At 47.7% G+C, this 19,473-nt stretch overlaps 1 protein-coding gene across 1 annotated transcript in view; it reads right to left on the bottom strand.

Annotated features, from left to right (window-relative positions):
- The window catches only part of UPB1 (beta-ureidopropionase 1), a 100,649-nt gene that overhangs the window by 7,337 nt on the left and 73,839 nt on the right, over nucleotides 1-19,473 (bottom strand). The window contains exons 6-7 of the mRNA XM_069619863.1: nucleotides 8,654-8,823; nucleotides 8,467-8,548 (exon numbers count right to left, since the gene is read on the bottom strand). Of these exons, the coding sequence (XP_069475964.1) occupies nucleotides 8,467-8,548; nucleotides 8,654-8,823 (252 nt within the window). The remainder of the gene's footprint in view (nucleotides 1-8,466; nucleotides 8,549-8,653; nucleotides 8,824-19,473) is intronic.

Raw genomic sequence — 19,473 nt, 5'->3', positions numbered from 1 at the left:
CAAGTGAACAACCTGCCTTCTCACACCGCCATGCTCGGTGAAGACAACATTGACCAACAGTTGGATAGAAGATCAATAAGTCATATGGTATCACGTTGGTTTGCCGACAGGTGTTTTAAAATAATCATTTTCATCGAAAAAAATTTACTTTAAAAAAACTCACTGAAATACATAAGGGTGATGCAAAGGGTTAAAAGGGTTGGGGAGGGGTTTGCGGCAGGGATAATAGTATAGAAAATGTGACTTGAAGACCACATGTTGCAGGGGGTGGTGGAAACATGCATGAGGACAGGACAGAATGACATAGGAACGGGCTGGTGGAGGAAGTGCTGAATTAAGGATGGAGGGGTGACAGAAAAGTGCTGTCAGGTAGGGAGAGCTACCCACAAAGGGTAGGGAGAGAGGAGATCAGGCTGTTGCATATAGAATAGAGTGCTAGGAACCAGGTTCTTCAGCAAGAAGGAGAGCTTTGAGGTTGGATTTAAATAGTGGTAGCGTTGGAGTAGTACGGAGAGGGAAAGGAAGAGCATTTCAGAGTAGGGGAGCAAGGAGAGGGAGAGGGAGCTGAAATGACAGAAAGCACCAGGGGCTCAAGTGGTGGCGAGGAGGTGAGCTGAGGAAGATCGTAACGAGCGAGGAGGAGAGTAGGGAGTGAGATGAGGTAGGTAGGGTGGAGCGAGTCCATGGATAGTTTTGAAGATTATGAGAAGTTTATACTTAGCCCTTTGTTTCATAGATAGCCAGGCAATCTGGCGACGGGCAGAGGAGGTAGAGGTAAAGCGAGAATGGTTGTAAAGTGTGCAGACCGCGAAGTTGAGAACTATGTCCAGAGGTGAAAGAGCATAGTTGGGAAGACCACAGAGGAGACCGGCACAGTAGCCAGATCAAGAAAAACTAAGGAGGAGAGTAGCAGTTTAGCAGTATTGAAAGGAAGAAGATGACAGATTTTTCTGCTATCGAGGAGGTCGAGTCTGGCTGCAGTGGTAGATTTGGAGATGAGGAGCGAGAAGTTGTGTGATGTAGTGGGTCGAAGATGACACAAAGGTTACGAGAAGAAGCAGAGTAAGGAAGGTAGTCAGGCGAGAAGAGAAGAAGAGGGGGAGGGTAGAGAATTTCTTAGTGGAGTGCAGCATGAGCGAGAGAGACGCCATCCAATATTTGAGTGACAGTTTGAAATCTTTGATGTCCTCATTGGCTTCAACATTCTACGTGGACAGCCACAAGAGGACCAGTGGGGGAACTCGCCCTCAGCCACAGTTCACCCTTGCCATGCACCACACTGGAAGAAGTGTGCTCCTTCAAAGCACTCTCCTGTCACTTCTCACCACCATCTGCTCCATGGTCCTCGGAAGAACTGGTCAGCAAGAGTCATCCAGAAGCAACTGATAAACTGGTGCAAGTCCAAATCCCTGCACAACCTGAATCTACTTAAAGAACTCTGGACTTCCTGCAAGCAAATCACAACCTTCTGGAAACTTCACCTTCTAAGAAAGCCCTCTTTTATTCACATTTGTGTGTCCCCTCTACTATTTGCTCGTTCTTTATAACACCCTGTCATTCGTCTGCAGTGAGATTCATCCAGATCCCAGTAAGAACGTGGTCCTTTGGGACTCTTATGGCCCCAGAGGTGGGGACAAACAGCAAGATGCCCATTAGTCTCACTGTGTTATATCCTATCCCTGCAGATGTTCTGGTTGGTGGCAGTGACCTTTAAAGAAGTCGCTGCATGAATAGTAGCCATTTTGTCTCACAGGAAGCCTTTTCATCCTGAAGGGTTCCAAAATTGAGTCTAGTTTTGTATCCAGGGAACAGTACTTTGTTTTACTTGACTGTGATTGGTGGATACCATTTCTTATGTAAACTCCAGTCAGGAGTTACATGTGGAAGTGACTGAAGGGGGATGACTGTCTGGGATTCCGCGGGAATCAACATCACCCAAACGTGCCCAGTAAAATGCCCATGAAAGTTGGTTTGCTGTGGCCAGCATTGACTGCCTGGTTGACAAATGTTTTAATGGTGCGCATTTGTATAATTGGTGTTTAGGATTATCCTCTAGTTTGGCATAAAAGTTGACACACTGCATCCAAAATATGTCAACTGCTGGTATTAGATTGTGAAGCATTCAAAGGAGACGACAGACCTAAGGCGGACAGCGAGCACATTAGGCGCTGCAGAACTCACTGCCACTCTCCTTACCAGAAGGAACACGTCTAGTGCTCCTTTCCAGTCATCCAACGGAGACAGCTGAATCTATTTTATGGAAGGCTTTTTCATCTCTCCAGATGCTAGTGCATGTTTGTGCACAAGCAGCTGGAGGTCGGCACTGTGGTCGAACACCGCAGCAGGGGTCGAGCACAGCAGCTTTGTTTTCTGTTCTGCACTCTATCTATGCAGCAGACCTTGGCACTGTTCTTACACTGATGACATCTTGCAAGCCTCCCTCCTCAAGACACTACCAACCGACACCCCATACACATAATTAACAATGTGTTAGGGAGAATTTTCATTTCTGTGCCAATTCCCTTTAACCTTAGAGACCCCCCGACCCCCTGCTCTTTTGCTGGTCTCAGGGCTTTTTAATTGAGTGAGTGGGACTTTTTTTCTCACTCTCTCGTGTGTTTTTTCTGACTAGGATTGTTGTGTTTCTTACTGTTTAATGGAGTTTGGTAAACTCCATAGGCATCTGCTTTTTGCATTGTGACACACAGCACCTTTTGTGCAGTGCCATTGAGAAGTTCCTTGGACTTCTCTTAATGTTGAACTACATTTTCTTGGGTGAACTACTGATCCCAAGAATAGTAAGATGACCCCTGTCTTACTTACCTTTTCATTTGTGGGTCCAGCGCACATCACCCTATGTGGAGTGCTGGGGGTTACATAGTAACACCTTTAACCCACTCCTCATGTTACACTAACTCACTTGAATGGCTAGTGGCAGTGGTTTCTTTTTTACTACCTTGTGCCATGTATCTGCAGGTTGATACCTCAGCTGCAGTACCCAAGGATGACCATTTTCCCAAAATGGCCCAGTCTTCTTTTTTCTCCATTTCTCATCAGGTAGTTTCTTCTGGGCTTTTACTCTGTTGTGACTCGGTTTGAGTCCTTTGTGTGTTTTGCCTTTGGCAGGCTTCAGCCCTGAAGCCCACCCAGGCTCCAGTGTGCCTGGAAAGGCAGGAAGTGAGGGAGGGTCCCGAAACCTCCTAGGATTTTGTCTCTAGGTGTGTCTGAGGGAAATCAGTTCTGATTGGCCGGCTGGCTGTCCTGGAAGACAGCCACCCTGCTGGGTGATTGACAGCCTAGGGCTGTGAATTAATGGGAACTTGCTTAAAAGGTGAGGTTTTTGGGACTAGAGGCAGATTCGACCACTGGAGGACAACATCCGACAAAGAAGACATGAAGAGAAGCCAGCAGCACCCTCCTGGACTGCGAAGTGCCCGGTGAAGCCCTGCGGCTGTGCTGACCCCGTTTTCGGTTCGAATGGGAAGACCCGTATGGGATGACTTCCTCCCTTAGGCTGGTGGGACCAATCAGCCTCAAGACAAACTTCGTGGGCATCCGGAGGACCCTACAGAAGCAGGAAATCTTCATCGAGAGTCCTCCCAGAGTCCAGGATCGAGGGATCAAGTAACTTCTAACCAGAGCTGTTCGTTCTTCTTTGGTGCTGAGAAAAATGTGCCAAAACCACAAAGAGCCACTGAATCAGGGAGAATCCATTGCTGCTGAGTCCCTCTCTCGAGAGCTGCCACAGGAGCCCGCCAGACGTCCTCCCTTTCATCACCACGGACCAGGAACAAGGGCCTGCTGGCACGACCACAGCATTAACCACTACAGAGCCACTGTGAGAAACCAAAGGGTGTCATCCTGTTGGCCAAAACACAGCCATCGCTTTTGGATCCAGTTCCTGGGGGTGGGCCAATACGGGAGGATCACCTGGGTGAGGGCTCTTCGGGGAGTGGGGTGAGACAGCCGATGGTGAGATGCGGTATTCCCCCCTTTTTTGTTCATCTACCCCATCCTATTTTGTAGGATTTTCCGAAGTCCGAACCCCCCCCACACTTTTTACACAAACACTGGGCCGAGGATGAGGGTGACTGAGAGTAACCAGACTAACTCTCTCACATCATACTGGACATGTCCCGTTAATTGGCTCAGGCAAATTCAAGCACTTTACCCTAAGTGCATACACCTGATACCAGCTAGCTCTCCTCACACGAATAGAGGTCAACACCTCGGGACAAACTCTGATCAAGGCGGAACACGAGTAAGAGCAGAGCTTCCGGGACGAAGGCACACCTACTGGATCAGAGCAACGGACCTAGGGACAAGAGCAGCAGGCCTAAAACCCAAAGGTTTTCCTAGTGGAGGTTGTTGCCTCCAGACCACAAAAGACATGTGGAGAAAGCCAGATCCCACAAGTGAAGATTGCATTGTGTTTCAAGGATGCCAGCAACACCCTCCTGAGTGGACGGCAGAGTTGGGAAGGCAATGCCAAACCTGTGGTACTAACCTTCAATCGTGAATTGGAAATAGCAAAAGAAGAAAAAAACACACACAGCCGGTGAGTTGGCAAGCGACCTGTGAGACCGGTGTGTGTCAGATAAATGAAGTAGCAAAATCATATCACAAGTGAAGACTGCACGCGTGTGGATGAGGCACGAAGAAAGGCAGACCTGTGAATGAACTTTGAAGCAAAAGGCAGCTGGAAGTTCAGTGATACTAAGTAACAGAGTGGTTGGCGAAGGGAAGGAGCCCATTCGAAAGTCTCAGCAAAAGGTACACTGTTGGAAGCTATAAAGTGAAATGAATTAAGCAAGAGTAAATGTGAACTTTGAATCGAAGTGGTCCTGCGGTGGTCTGTACGAACCACGCACATTCGAAAGTCTTTGACATCCAAAAGGGGTCCGAGCCCGATTGAGGGAGACCCGAAGTACGATAAGCTTGGGGAAGGGAACCCCCTGCGAGTTTATGTTGAATTGTGACGCAAGAGGTCTGAGCCCAGCAGAGGGGGACCTTTGTGAACTTTACATTGGAATATGATTCAGAGCCAAGAACAAGAATAATGTGGAAGGCCAGGCAGGCCTCGATCCATGGTTTGGAACTGCTTCGAGTGTTAGAAACCGAGCCAGAGTGTGTCAACCTGCCTACAAGGACAGCCTTACTGTGTGAGGTTTAATGTGAGGAGGAGAGCTGGTTCAACTATCATTGTTCTTTTGAAGACTGATTTTTCCTTTGCATACATTTCTCCTTTTAATACATTTTTTGTACAATAGATAGGGCAGGCATTAGGTTTTCATTAGAATAGGCCATTTTGGTTCGACAGACTCCACTAGGACTGTTTTGTTTATCTTTTGATGGTCGAGACTATTCCTATCTTAGTTATTCTTAGTTATAGGGCAGGATAGGAGTTTCTCCAACCCCAACATTTTCAATAATGGTTTTACAAATTGTATCCATTGTGTCAGTGTCATAATTGTGATACCATGGCTTCCCTACACCACCTAGAGCATGCCTAAGAACAGCTTTAGAGTTATACATACTCCCCCCTCATCAGAGAGCAGCCATTTCCCCATTCTGCCCACACTAGCAGACACCAACTCTTGGGTTCTCTCCTCCAGACAAAACATACATTTCCCCAACACAATTTACAAACTTGTACACAAGTTTTAATAAGAGCAAAATTCAGTCAACACCCCAAGTACGCCAGAGAGACAGCCCGGCAGCCCCTCCCCTCCTTCCCTCTCTTCTGTGGTGTAAATAGCTGTTAATGGGTGAGGCAGAACCTTCACTGGCTCCAGGAGACCCCTTTTGGGGAACAGCCCACACCTTAAGCATATGCTAATCCCCGCTAGCCCCTCCCTAGCCTTGGAAGTACAGCCCTTAGAATCTGGATGAATAAAGCATGGCTGTCCTTGACCTGCTCCCAGGGTCGGATTGGCCCCTCGTCCATTCGGCCCATGGCCGAGCCAAAATCATCCCTGGGGAGTGGGGGCCTGTTTCTGGCTATGCCTGGGCCGATTTGAAAAAATAAATGTGGAAAAAAAAATATTGTATTCTTTTTTCAAAAAGCATTTCATCCTTCTTAGGTCGTAAACGAGTACCAACACAGGTTGGGTGATATTGTATGCATATTTGTTCTATAAAAAAGAGCTTAAGCGTAAGTGCTATACAATGACATATTATCATTTGGCCTTGGACGTCTGCTTGGATTCACAGTAATTTAGTGTACTTAGAAACAATGCTATTTAATGCCACTTCCTGTTTTGTCAAGGGGTCAAAGGTCGTGTTCATCACTTCCCGGGATATCACTTTGGGGTGGGGTCAAATGATATCACTTCTGGTGATGTCATCAGAGGTCAAGGGTCGTGAGACAAGGGGTGGGCCACTTTTTTGAGGCGAGGGGTGGACCACTTTTTTTTGGGTGTCCGGGTCTATTTCTTCTCCCAGTTCGACCATGCCTGCGCCCATGAATGTAGCTGTGGCACAAGTAAGGAAAACCATGAGACCCTTAGCTAGAAAGGGGCTGGAGAGACTACAAAATAAATCAAGATGGCAGACTTATTGGAAAGCCCATTACATGCTGCAGCCCCATAACCCCCATCTGTCACTGCCAACACACTGCTCTACACCATCCTGCAGTCGTCACACCTCCCTATCCCCTTTTTCACGTCAAGATGCAGCACATTTTTAGGGAATCCCCAGCATGTTTTATGCTCTGTGTTTCATCATGAAGAATCCCTTGCAGGTTCACAGCATCACTGATACCGAAAGCCTGGTGCCACGTCAAAACCTGGTGCGTTTGGGTCATTTGGTGGCGGTGGAGCTGGGATTTTCACTGCAGACTGTGTGAGAAGAGTTTGGGGCTTGAAGGAGATAGCAAGATGTACCTCTGGGAAACATGACCAGGGATTCTAACCCATGCCCTGACCAATGACTGGCAAACACTTTTATTGCCCTGCCTAAGACGGACCCTACCCTGACGGGCAGAATTCTCATCAGGCCACTGAGCAGAGCACCTGAACATGGTAGAGCTGCCAACCAGCATGCTAAGGAAGGTCCACATTACAAGTAGCCCTTCTTTGAACCAAAAGGTTCTTGCCTCCCATAACCCTTAGCTGCTGCTTATGGCAATTGACTGGATTTTACAGACTGCCTAGCCCTTCCCCATCATCTGCCAACTCAAAGATGCTCGTTTAGCTGCATATGGTATACAGAGTATCGAGGGGGGGGAGAGAGAGGGAAAGACAGAGGGAGAAAAAGAGAGAAAGGGAAAAAGAAAAGTGTGCACTAGTGAAATAGGACCTGTATGCAAGAAGCCAGTGATGGGAGTGAAGGATTGCATGTTTTTCCTTGACTATATGTTATTCAGTGTGCATGTGTTCTGCATGTAATGTATAGCAGAGTCCTCAACTGCAGACAGTTGCCCTAGGGGGTTGATAGGCTATTTAAAATACCTGCTCCCTCTCTTGCACTGCAACCCATAGAATACAGCTGAGTCCCATGAAACATTCAGTCCAGCAGTCACATAGTCACTGACGTAGCAGTCATCTCTGCACCTGAACACAATCGTCTGCATGATTTTTATAAGGTTTTAAAATAGTAAACTCTGCTAATAATGGAATAGTCATCTAAGTCTAATTACTATTTTCATGCAAAGTAATGCTCTTATTTCCATGTTTGCACAGGCGGTCTACCGAAGGGCCTTCCAACCCCACAGCACTTCAAAGCCGTAACAATGGCAGTAGACGCTATAAAAATACCAAATAACATAACATACACCCAAGTATCAATACTATAATCCACAATGAATCAAACCACCACACAGGACTCGGGTGCTCCCTGCTTGTACCAACACTTCAGGCATTGCCCCAGCCTTCCCCAGGACCCCTGCCAAGCCTCACTCCCCTCCACCCTTTGTTACAGAACGAAGTGCATTTGGCAGGACCACTTTCCATTACACTACTGTACAAACTTTGTTGACAGCACAACTGAAGCCGTGACCTAGGAGTGCTACAGACCTACTGTGCCCACTCCCTTGATGGCACAGGTGAAGCAGTGGCCTCGGAGTGCTACAGTCATTCCATGCCCAATCACTAGGAGTGCTACAGACCTACCAAGCCCACTCTGTTGATGGCACAGGTGAAGCAGTGAACTAGGAGTGCTACAGACCTACCGTGCCCACTCTGTTGATGGCGCAGGTGAAGCAGTGGAATAGAAGTGCTACAGACCTACCGTGCCCACTCTGTTGATGGCATAGGTGAAGCAGTGGAATAGAAGTGCAACAGACCCTACTGTGCCCACTCCGATGATGGCGCAGGTGAAGCAGTGGAATAGAAGTGCTACAGACCTACCGTGCCCACTCTGTTGATGGCATAAGTGAAGCAGTGGAATAGAAGTGCAACAGACCTACTGTGCCCACTCCGATGATGGTGCAGGTGAATCAGTGGAATAGAAGTGCAACAGGCCTACCGTGCCCACTCTGTTGATGGCGCAGGTGAAGCAGTGGTTGGCAATGGCAGCATTCCTTGCTTCGATCGGCCACATGGATTCACTACGAGAGAAATGCAGGACTCATTTCTACAATGTGCTTGTATTTCCCAGAAGTGTAGGACTCTTCTTCCCCGCCTTCCCTTCGGGGGACTAGCTGAGGACTCACCTGAGCTCACCGATAGTGGCTGAAGGATTAAAGATGACCTCGGCTCCATTGGCAGCGTACATGAACCAGTTGAGCGGGTGATGTCTTCCATAGCATATGTTCACAGCGATCCTTCCAAATGCAGTCTGGAACACTCTGTGCCCCGTGTTCCCCTCCATGTAGTAGGTAGACTGAAAAGATAATAGAATGTGCTCACTGCACACATAACTGGACCACCAAGAAGCGTCACAATAACACCTGGCTCAAAGTATGATGAGGTGGCACGGAACAGTGTGGAGGCAGCCACGTCTGCACTGAAGCTTGTACATTTACACTCTTCCAGCGCTATCAGGTAATAATGTCCCCATACATAATGTTGCAGGGATTATATATGATGACATTATGTATGGGGACGGGTTGCGGGGATGTCCCCTGCTCCCCTTGTAAAAAAGAAAGTACTAATGTCTCTGCATAAAACAGCAACTTTTTGTCAGGAGCCATTTTGGCGGGGACATTATTACATAGAACCCTTTGAGCTCCCGCAGTTTCTGGCCCCTCAGGTCTACTGTTGGAATGTGATAGTTGTGGGCTTGTACAGTGTAATTGAAGGCGTGTAGCATGGCTGAGAATTGCAGCCAAGATCCGTGCCTTCACAGAGCCAGGAGGTCCGGTTGTTGAAGCTGCAGAACATTAGCACACTAGTATTGTGAACATTGCAGTAATGAATGAAAACACATATTTTTAATAGTCTTTGTTTATAAAATACATCTTGGAATGTGAATTTTGAATAGAAGTACAGTGTCTATGATGTCACTTTCGTTACTCTTACCAGGTACAGGTCCTTTCTATTTCACATTATCCAGTCAACTAACACATTCTAAGCAACCATAGCATTTTCCAATAAACGGCTCCCAAGTCCCTCCAACCACCAACTGCTTTACAACCAATAAAACCCTTCCAACAATCCAATGAACCATTTATCACTAGAACACTTACTACAACGAACACTATTCCTAGGACTTTACCTTTTCATACAATCGTCCCTAGATAATGAACATAATGAAATGGACCACACCATCTCTAGTAGCTAACACACCTTCCAACCACCACATGCATACTACTTGCACCTAAAAAAACCCATGCCAATCAAAAAAACACTTTCAGTCAACCAACCCGTTTTAATGAAACATACCTTTATATGGAACAAATCATCTACAATGAACAATTAGTTCCAAGGAACCAGCTCTTGCAGGCACTTTCAACCGACCCCTTCCACCCTTCTCACTCTCCAGCTAAACAAGCATTTACAATAAACCAACCTCTTCCAATCAGCTGTAACATTCCAAGCTACCAACAATTTCAGCAAAGAGCTCTCAGCTCATCAATTCAAGTTTATTTCAAGCTTGTGTCCATAAAACAGTAGAACCAAAAAAAAACATTTCCAACCCACAACTAATATAAAATGAGTCAAGGTGATTTAATCAACACCTCAAAGTTAAGACAGTTATTGGTGTCATTTCACAAACCTAGTTCTTTGAGACAGTGCTTTTCGAGTAAAGTCTAACAGTGCCCAAGTAGAACGAACATTATTAGCTCTCAGCAAATGTATTGAAACAAGCTGAAAGATCTTAAGTTTATTTTTTTTGTTTAGAGGAAATAAACATAACCTATGCTCAATTCTATACAGGGTCTACCCAAAAAGGCAGGCAAACCCCAAAACCCATCAACACCTGGGGTAAGGTACTTCATTACAACAACAGGACTAGTGTTGCATGGGATGAATAAGCAAACAAGTGAGCAAAACTAACTACTATGGCCATCCAAGACATTTACAGTGAGTCCCAGAATAAAACAAGAACATAAGAAAAAATAAATGTAATAATAATATAATTGTAAACATCAACAGGTTACTTGATCAAACCATCAATATATAGAAAAACACATTCTAAAAACATCTGAAACCATGCAGAAGGCATAGAACAAAGCACAATACAACCCAGCGCTAAATTAAGAAGAGTAATGTCAATACAGGTTCAGAGAAACTTGAAAGGAATAGACCGCACAATTGCCAAAAGCAAATAATAGAATTGCCTCTGCATATTATAGATGCGCTAACAAAACATTTGAGGAGGATAAGACACGAGGTGTGTCTGGTTCTGACTCAGTGAGGAAGGTGTATGGTACTGGTTCATGGATTGATCACATTGAACAGTATCCCATATTTGAATTGAATCCAAATTTTGTGTTGCAGAATATTTGCAATCTGAAAAATGATGTGGCGACTCATGCTCTACCCAAAACAGAATCCACCTGAATTGATAAGAGAGGTACGTTGCAAATCAGCTGCAATGTCACTTGACTTTCTCCTAGAACTTTTTTTTACTTCCCATGGAATGCTTGTTTGAATTTAAAAAAAAAAAATTAAAACAGAAATTAAAGAAAAACTGTTCTAAATGCACAAGCCTTCTTGAAAATCAAATTGTACCGGAGCCAAGGTTTATTCCATTGTTCTGCTCAATATAATCTTGCCAGATGATTTAAAGGAAGAATTTAAAGAGTGATAATTGTGATAAATGTCTGCCTCCCTTCTTAAATATAGGTCAAACAACTGCTTTGCACCAAATATTTGAAACAATAATGTGTTTAGCAGCACATTAAAAACATGAGAAAAAAGGAGCCCAAACGGCCGGTCAAACCCAGGCAAGGGCATTTATTATTTTGAAATGCTTTTAGGGTCATTTCCACATCCTCTAGGTTAGACACCACATTATCCAGAGACTGGAGTTTCAATTGTAAATTACAATTAGTTGTCAAGCTAGAGGGAAAACAATCTTTCATCAGGTCAGTAATGGGTAATATATGTGATGTGTCAAGGTTGTACAGCGCAGAAAACTGATCCAGTGGTCTTCTAATATATTTGTTTCTAAAGAGTTAGCATTTCCATACTTTGGGCCATATTTAATCAATTCCCAAAAGTGCCTGGTGCCATGGGAATGAGCAGCCTGTACCACATTTCCACACTTCGACTAGAAAAGTAATTTTCCTATTCCTTGGTCATTTTTTATAGTTCCTTCTTTTCTCAGCAATGAAGGAGCGTGTGGAAGAATTGGATTTAAAAGCAGCAAAATAATCCTTTTTTGTCTTCTTGATAGTTGAATCCAACCAGGACTTCTGAAACACAAGGGACTGAGATTTAGTATTAATTGATAGTGGAAGGCTAATATTATCAAGACTTTTAAAGAAAGTATCAACCACAATACTTTATTTGACCTCCCAGTTTATAAATGCATCACAACGTTCATGGTTGTCAAAGAAACTTTCTTGGACTAAATTCAAGTTTAAAATGTCTGTCCCATTTCAACCTACCATGGTTTGCAGTTAATTTTCCCTCTTCAATCGATCGTTTAAGCTTGGCCTAATGAATGTCTAGTTCAATGGGAAGATTTTTGATAATTGTAAAACACATGGTCACTGGCACAGTTGTAATTATGTTTCATATCTTTAAGCATCAATGCAATAATGAAAAAAAATAAATCAATGATTGAATATACAAAAGATCCAAACAAGTAAAATCTGCAAGATTATCAGATAAAGTACAGCCATCGACTAAAGAAAGACCCCTTTAGTAAACAAAGTTATAAAAAAAAGTAAAACCTGTGTTATCAGTATGTTGGTCACTAAAAGATAGAATCAGGATACTAGCATTTGTGAATGATCACACGAACCACTGCATACAACAAAGCCCCAGAGTCACATTAAATTCAGCTAATAAAATTACAATGTAATCCTCGTTCTGCAAATCCACACATCTCCAAAATGTCATCACTTAACCTTGCAAAATAGGATTTGTCTTGTTTAGGATAGATACAGCAAGCTATACATTAGCTTTCAAAAATGGATTACCAGAGTTTGCTAATTAAATGTTCTTTATTAGCAAACAAGCTTATTTGATTAGCAATTGTGTACTAATATATTTTAATGTCACCGGACGTTATTTGTTCCCAATAAATATAAAGAGCAACAATCCAACATTTCTGTGTACCGGTGTCACATCCTGGGGTACCTGGCGACTTTGGCACCGATGGAAACGGCACCCTCCATTACCGTTTCCATCACGTTCTGGTAAACGCAGAGTACAGGTCTAGTCTTTCGTGCGACGCTGCCGACGCCGGTTGTTATCTTTCCGTCACTTCCGGCGTCGGGTGCGTTGCAACGTCCTGTTTTCCAGTGCGTCTGCTGTTGCCTGCGCTTTCTCCGTTTACTCTTAGCTTGTGGCTAGTTTTTCTTCCTTGTTCGTTCCCTCCTTGCCCTTGTTTCTGCTGTGTTCTCCTGCTTTTCCATTGCTTTCTCTCCCCTTGCGGAACCCTTTCCTTTTACCCTACCTCCCGATTCCGCCCGCCTTGTGTTGTTTTCTTGCTGATCTCTGTTTCCCATTCTAGTCTATCCGTTGTTTTTCCCTTTTTCCTTCTTTCCCACCTTCTGTTTTGACCTCCTGTGTACCGACACGGCCTGTATTTTGGATTGCCTTGCCTCGCCCTGGTTTTGCCTTTGCCTTTCGGATTGCCATCCAGTTTTTCAGACCTTGCCTGTCCCTGGACTGCTTCCTCCGGTGTCCCGTACTGTGGCAAGCTATTCCTTGCTCCGTCTTCTTCTACAATCAACCTTTCAGAGTGGCCTCCTTTCTGCTCCGCTTCCCCGTTTCGCTCACTTACCAAGACCATCGCTACTGTCCACAGATCTTCTTCCAGAGTAACCTAGTTCTGTTTCCTCATCCGACTTCGACAGCTTTGGGGTTTTTTGTGCCTCCGGCTTTTTCCCCCATCCTCAGGCGGCCGCGGAGGATTGCCACAGTTTACCTACAAGGTGACACTGTGGTGTCCTTCCACAGTTGCCCTTACTTGCACAAAAATAAGGAGAAAACCAGACCCAAAGGAAACCAGAAGCCGTACTTTGTTGGAAACTCAGAGGTGAAGTGGAAGTGGAGGAGCGAGAGACAAAGTCTTCAGTAGAGGAGGAAGACGTAGCAGATCCTTCTGACAGATTGCAACGCCACAAAACCACAATGGCCACTCCACAGCAAATACAAGAACTTGTAGTAGCTGTTCAGAGCCTAAACTTGGAGGTCCAGAATCTTAAGACTGCGAACGCCACTCTACAGCAAAGGGTCACTGAACAAGAACAACCTATGACGGATTTACCTCCACTTCCCTTAGTATCAGGGAAATTTGACGGCACCCCTAAGAAAGTTAAGGAGTTTCTAGATGCCTGTAATCTACATTTTTCTTTTCGAACCCAAGCATATTTTTCAGGCCATGCCATGGTCGGGTTCATGATCACCCAAATGCACGGAAATGCCCTAACTTGGGCTACCCCTCTGGTCAACCGGGTTGATCCGGTTCTCCAAGATTATGATGCCTTTAACCCCTTAAGTGCCACCGATGAGCCGGCTCGTCGGTGGCATGTGCTCCAGGTTGCCACCGACGAGCCGGTTCGTCGGTTTAGGCACTCTGTTTTGCTCAATCCCTGCATTGCAGGGATCGAGCAAAACTGTAATCCAACCCCCAGGCTATGTGAGGGGGAGGTCCCCCCTCACTGCCAGGGGGCTGGATTACCTTCAGTTTCACGTCGGCGTGCGTAACGCATGTCGGCGTGAAACTGAAAGTAAATCCACCGCAGCAGCCATTTTCGGCTGCTGCGGTGGATAAAGAAGGTGAGTGCCCTTCTTTGTCAGCCTCGATCTCCGGCTGTATTTCAAGGCGGAGATCGTGGCAGGTATCGTTGGAAAGGGGAGATTCTCACCTTTCCAACGATACCAATTGTGTGGCATTGCTGCTCGCAGATCGGGCGCAGGGCGCGCGATCCGCGGGCAGCAATGCCAGTGGATCAATGCAGATCCGTTTGTGACGCAGGGGGAGGGGAGGCTGCTTACTAGGTAAGCGGCCCCCCTCCCCCAGTAGCCCCAAGGCATGGGGCCACTGCGCCAGAGACCCCTGGGGGCAGATAATCACTGCCCCCAGGGGTGAAAATAAAAAAAAGAAAAAAAAAGAAAAAATCGAGGGGAGGTGGGAGGGGGTTTGGGGCCCACTGGACCACCAGGGATGGATCAAAAAGTGGTGTCCCTGGAAAGGGGACTTTCTCCCCTTTCCAAGGACACCACATATGAGGCATTGCTGCCCGCGGATCGGGCGCAGGGCGCGCGATCCGCGGGCTGCAATGCCAGCGAATCAACGCAGATCCGTTTGTGATGCAGGGGGAGGGGGGCCGCTTACTAGGTAAGCGGCCCCCCTCCCCCTGTGGCCCCAAGGCATGGGGCCACAGCGCCAGAGACCCCTGGGGGCAGATAATCACTGCCCCCAGGGGTGAAAATAAAAAAAAAAAAAACAACAAAAAATCGAGTGGAGGTGGGAGGGGGTTTGGGGCCCTGGGCCCACTGGACCACCAGGGATTGATCAAAAAGTGGTGTCCCTGGAAAGGGGACTTTCTCCCCTTTCCAAGGACACCACATATGAGGCATTGCTGGTCACGGATCGGGCGCAGGGCGCATGATCCTAGGAAGGGGCATCTGACCCCAGGGAGGGATCCAAGAGGTGGGGCCCCCCTATCTGCCGCCAGGAAGGGGGCCCCAGGGAGGGTTGCATGAGGTGGGGCCCTCCATTTGGGGTGGGGGGGCTGAGGGCCACCCTCCGTTGCAGTACATCATTCGCTGCCAATTTAGGGTGCCCCTCAGCCCCCCCTAAAAAGCAGCCTATGAGTTTGTATTTTTTTTTTGTTTACCCAACTTTGCTTGGTGCAGATGGCCACATTAGTGTGGCAATCTGCCCCCAGGGTGCCCAAACCCTACTGCCCCATCTATTGGGGGTCCTGCCCCACCTTTTGGGGTGGCCCTCTCCCCCCTCACACCAAATGGAGGTGGGGTGTACCTCACGCAGCCGTTAGGAGGAGGCCCAGGGAGGCCTGCATGAGGTGTCCCCCCCAGCCATTGGGGGTAAGGGGGCACCCCAAAAGGTGGGGCAGGACCCCCAATAGATGGGGCAGTAGGGTTTGGGCACCCTGGGGGCAGATAGCCACACTAATGTGGCCATCTGCACCAAGCGAAGTTGGGTAAACAAAATAAAATATACAAAATCACAGGCTGCTTTTTAGGGGGGGCTGAGGGCCACCCTAAATTGGCAGCGAATGATGTACCGCAACGGGGGGTGGCCCTCAACCCCCCCACCCCAAATGGAGGGCCCCACCTCATGCAACCCTCCCTGGGGGCAGATATCTGCTCCTAGGAAGGGGCATCTGACCCCAGGGAGGGATGCATGAGGTGGGGCCCCCCTATCTGCCCCCAGGGAGGGTTGCATGAGGTGGGGCCCTCCATTTGGGGTGGGGGGGGTTGAGGGCCACCCCCCGTTGCGGTACATCATTCGCTGCCAATTTAGGGTGGCCCTCAGCCCCCCCAACCGCAAATGGAGGGCCCCACCTCATGCAACCCTTCCTGGCGGCAGATAGGGGGGGGCCCACCTCTTGGATCCCTCCCTGGGGTCAGATGCCCCTTCCTAGGAGCAGATATCAGCCCACAGGGAGGGTTGCATGAGGTGGGGCCCTCAATTTGGGGTGGGGGCGGCTGAGGGCCACCCCCCGTTGCAGTACATCATTCGCTGCCAATTTAGGGTGCCCCTCAGCCCCCCCTAAAAAGCAGCCTATGAGTTTGTATTTTTTTTTTTGTTTACCCAACTTCGCTTGGTGCAGATGGCCACATTAGTGTGGCAATCTGCCCCCAGGGTGCCCAAACCCTACTGCCCCATCTATTGGGGGTCCTTTCCCACCTTTTGTGGTGGCCCTCTCCCCCCCACACTAATGTGGCTATCTGCACCAAGCGAAGTTGGGTAACCAAAAAAATAATACAAATTCATAGGCTGCTTTTTAGGGGGGGCTGAGGGGCACCCTAAATTGGCAGCGAATGATGTACTGCAACGGGGGGGTGGCCCTCAGCCCTCCCCAACCCCAAATGGAGGGCCCCACCTCATGGACAGCCCCCCCCTTATCTGCCCCCGGGGAGGGCTACATTTTGCTGGTGTGACCATAAGTAACACATGTTCTTTGTTTTGTTTACAGCTTTTTCTACCCGAGCAGCTGCAACGTTATGTGAGTACTGTTTTTTATTATTCGATGGTTAGGGCCCACTGTCAGTGGGGAGGGTGAGACTGGGGCTGGATTGTTGGTGGTGTGGGTGGGAATGGCCCGTCTGGGCAGATCACCTCCAACTGTCCTGGAGTTGCGGCTGGGCTGCATTACAGCTTTTCCCTTCGGGGCGGTATTGGCACACTGCCGAGACTCCTTGGTGGGGAGAAGCTGTAACGCAGGGCAGCCAGGGCTCCAGCAAAGTCGGCGGTAATATCCCTGGCCTTGGGCACCCTTCTCCCATGTGGGTCTTTGCTGGTGGTTCTGGGTATTACATTCTGGGCCGATTTGCGTAAGTCAGACCTCTGTGGATTCCCACGGGTGTCCTCTTTTGGGAAATGCATGGGGTTCTCTGTTTTCCTTGCTGGCTTCCACACCCTAGGCCCAAATCTGTAGGTTGCCCACATGAACAAAATTGGCAGTGGCGAAAGGCTTGGGGTTCCCAGTGGGTTACCCTTTTCCTTTTGCGCCCCCGGTAGGTGCACCCACACATGTGAGGTACCGTTTTCATCGAGACACATGTAGGGACGCGGGAAGGTAAGCCACATGTTGTTGGCGGTGTGTTTCGGTGGGTGGCCAGAGCGAAATGTCTGAGAATTGTCTTCATTTCCAGCCAATTTCAGAGACATTTCCCTGTGTCCACTCACCGAAACACATCGCCAACAGCAGATGTCATACCTTCTCGTGTTCCCACAGGTGTCCCGACGAAAAAGGTACCTTGCATGTGTGGGTGCACCTACCTGGCTGGCAAGGGGCAAGCCGAAAACGCAAGCAACCCCCAGTCTGTTTGCAGAGGGGAATCTCAGCCATTCTGCCGACTGGCACAACATACAGATATGGGCCTCGGGTGTCCAAGCCACCGAGGAAAACAAGGAACCCCATGCATTTCCGAAAAGAGGACACCCGTGGGAATTCCGCAGAGGTATGATTTGCGCACATCGCCCCAGAATCTATTACCCAGACACCCCCGCAAAGTCCGAAATGTGGGGAAAAAAACGCATTTTCCGCACATTTCCCTCGACGCACCCATCGAAACACGCCCCCAACAACACATGGCCTACCGTCCCGCGTTCCCACAGGTGTCCCGATGAAAATGGTACCTCACATGCGTGAGTGCACCTACCTGGCTGGCAAGGGGCAAGCCGAAAACGCAAGCAACCCCCAGTCTGTTTGCAGAGGGGAATCTCAGCCATTCTGCCGACCGGCACAACATACAGATATGGGCCTCGGGTGTCCAAGCCACCAAGGAAAACAGGGAGCCCCATGCATTTCCGAAAAGAGGACACCCGTGGGAATCTGCAGAGGTATGATTTGCGCACATCGCCCCAGAATTTATTACCCAGACACCCCCGCAAAGTCCGAAATGTGGGGAAAAAAACGCATTTTCCGCACATTTCGCTCGGCGCACCCATCGAAACACGCCCCCAACAACACATGGCCTACCGTCCCGCGTTCCCACAGGTGTCCCGATGAAAACGGTGCCTCACATGCGTGGGTGCACCTACCTGGCTGGCAAGGGGCAAGCCGAAAACGCAAGCAACCCCCAGTCTGTTTGCAGAGGGGAATCTCAGCCATTCTGCCGACCGGAACAACATACAGATATGGGCCTCGGGTGTCCAAGCCACCAAGGAAAACAGGGAACCCCATGCATTTCCGAAAAGAGGACACCCGTGGGAATCCGCAGAGGTATGATTTGCGCACATCGCCCACAGTCGGGGGAATGTAGCGGAGCATTGCTTTTCTCAGAATTCATAGAAGCCATTGCCGTACCAAGCCAACCATGTCCAACACATACCTTTTTTTCTGTCATTTTCCCGCTTTTCCCCCATTCGATGGCAGTTTCCCCAACCTAGTTGTTGCCTGACCTATGCAAATCACCCCTTTCTAAACTTGGAATTTTGTCTACTTTTCAGAAATATATGCCTTTCTGTCCTCCAATTTGGCTTTGCTGCCCTTTTCTTCCTTTCCGTCCATGCATGTCCAATTGGCAAAAATGGCAAAAATCGCCTACCACTCACAAAACGGTTGATAACCACATCAAAATAATTTTTTTCCATTTCCACTCAACCTGTTCCTGAAAGCCACGACATTGGGGAACTCAGCACAGCAAACCATTTGTTCCTAGCTCTTACAAGGAAAAAACCACAGGCTTCTTTGTACATCATTTTATTGGCATTTTTTGAAAAAACCCAAAATGTTCGCACTTTTTCCTTATTTTCTCTCACCCCCCTACAGCAACCTGGGATTCCTGGGTGGCGTTACGACCGCCTACATGTGGGATAAAAAGGAGCCAAATTTGGCCGAGATATCTCATGTAACAAAAAAGTTACAAGCCATTGAATGGCCACATACCAAAATCACCAAAAAAGGCCCTGGCACTGGGGAGAAATACCCATGGCACTTAAAGGGTTAAAACACTGATCCAACAAACGTTTTTGCACACTGAAAGTACCTACTGGGCATCTGAGGACCTTTTGGACATTAAACAAGGGTACACAGACTTACTGTCATACATAACTCAATTTAAACAAATAGCAGCGGAAGCAGGATGGCAAGAACAAGCACAGTGCGCCATTTTCCTTAGAGGGTTGAGAGAGGACCTGAAGGATGAACTGGCACGCATTGAACGTCCTCTTACCTTCGCGGATTTAATCACAGCCACTCTCCGTATTGAT

Source organism: Ambystoma mexicanum, chromosome 10, assembly GCF_040938575.1.
Source record: "Ambystoma mexicanum isolate Mex_15411 chromosome 10, UKY_AmexF1_1, whole genome shotgun sequence".
Classification (NCBI taxonomy): Eukaryota; Metazoa; Chordata; class Amphibia; order Caudata; family Ambystomatidae; genus Ambystoma; species Ambystoma mexicanum.
The sequence above is the reverse complement of the archived record's forward strand: the minus strand, read 5'-3'. Positions and strand labels throughout refer to the sequence as shown.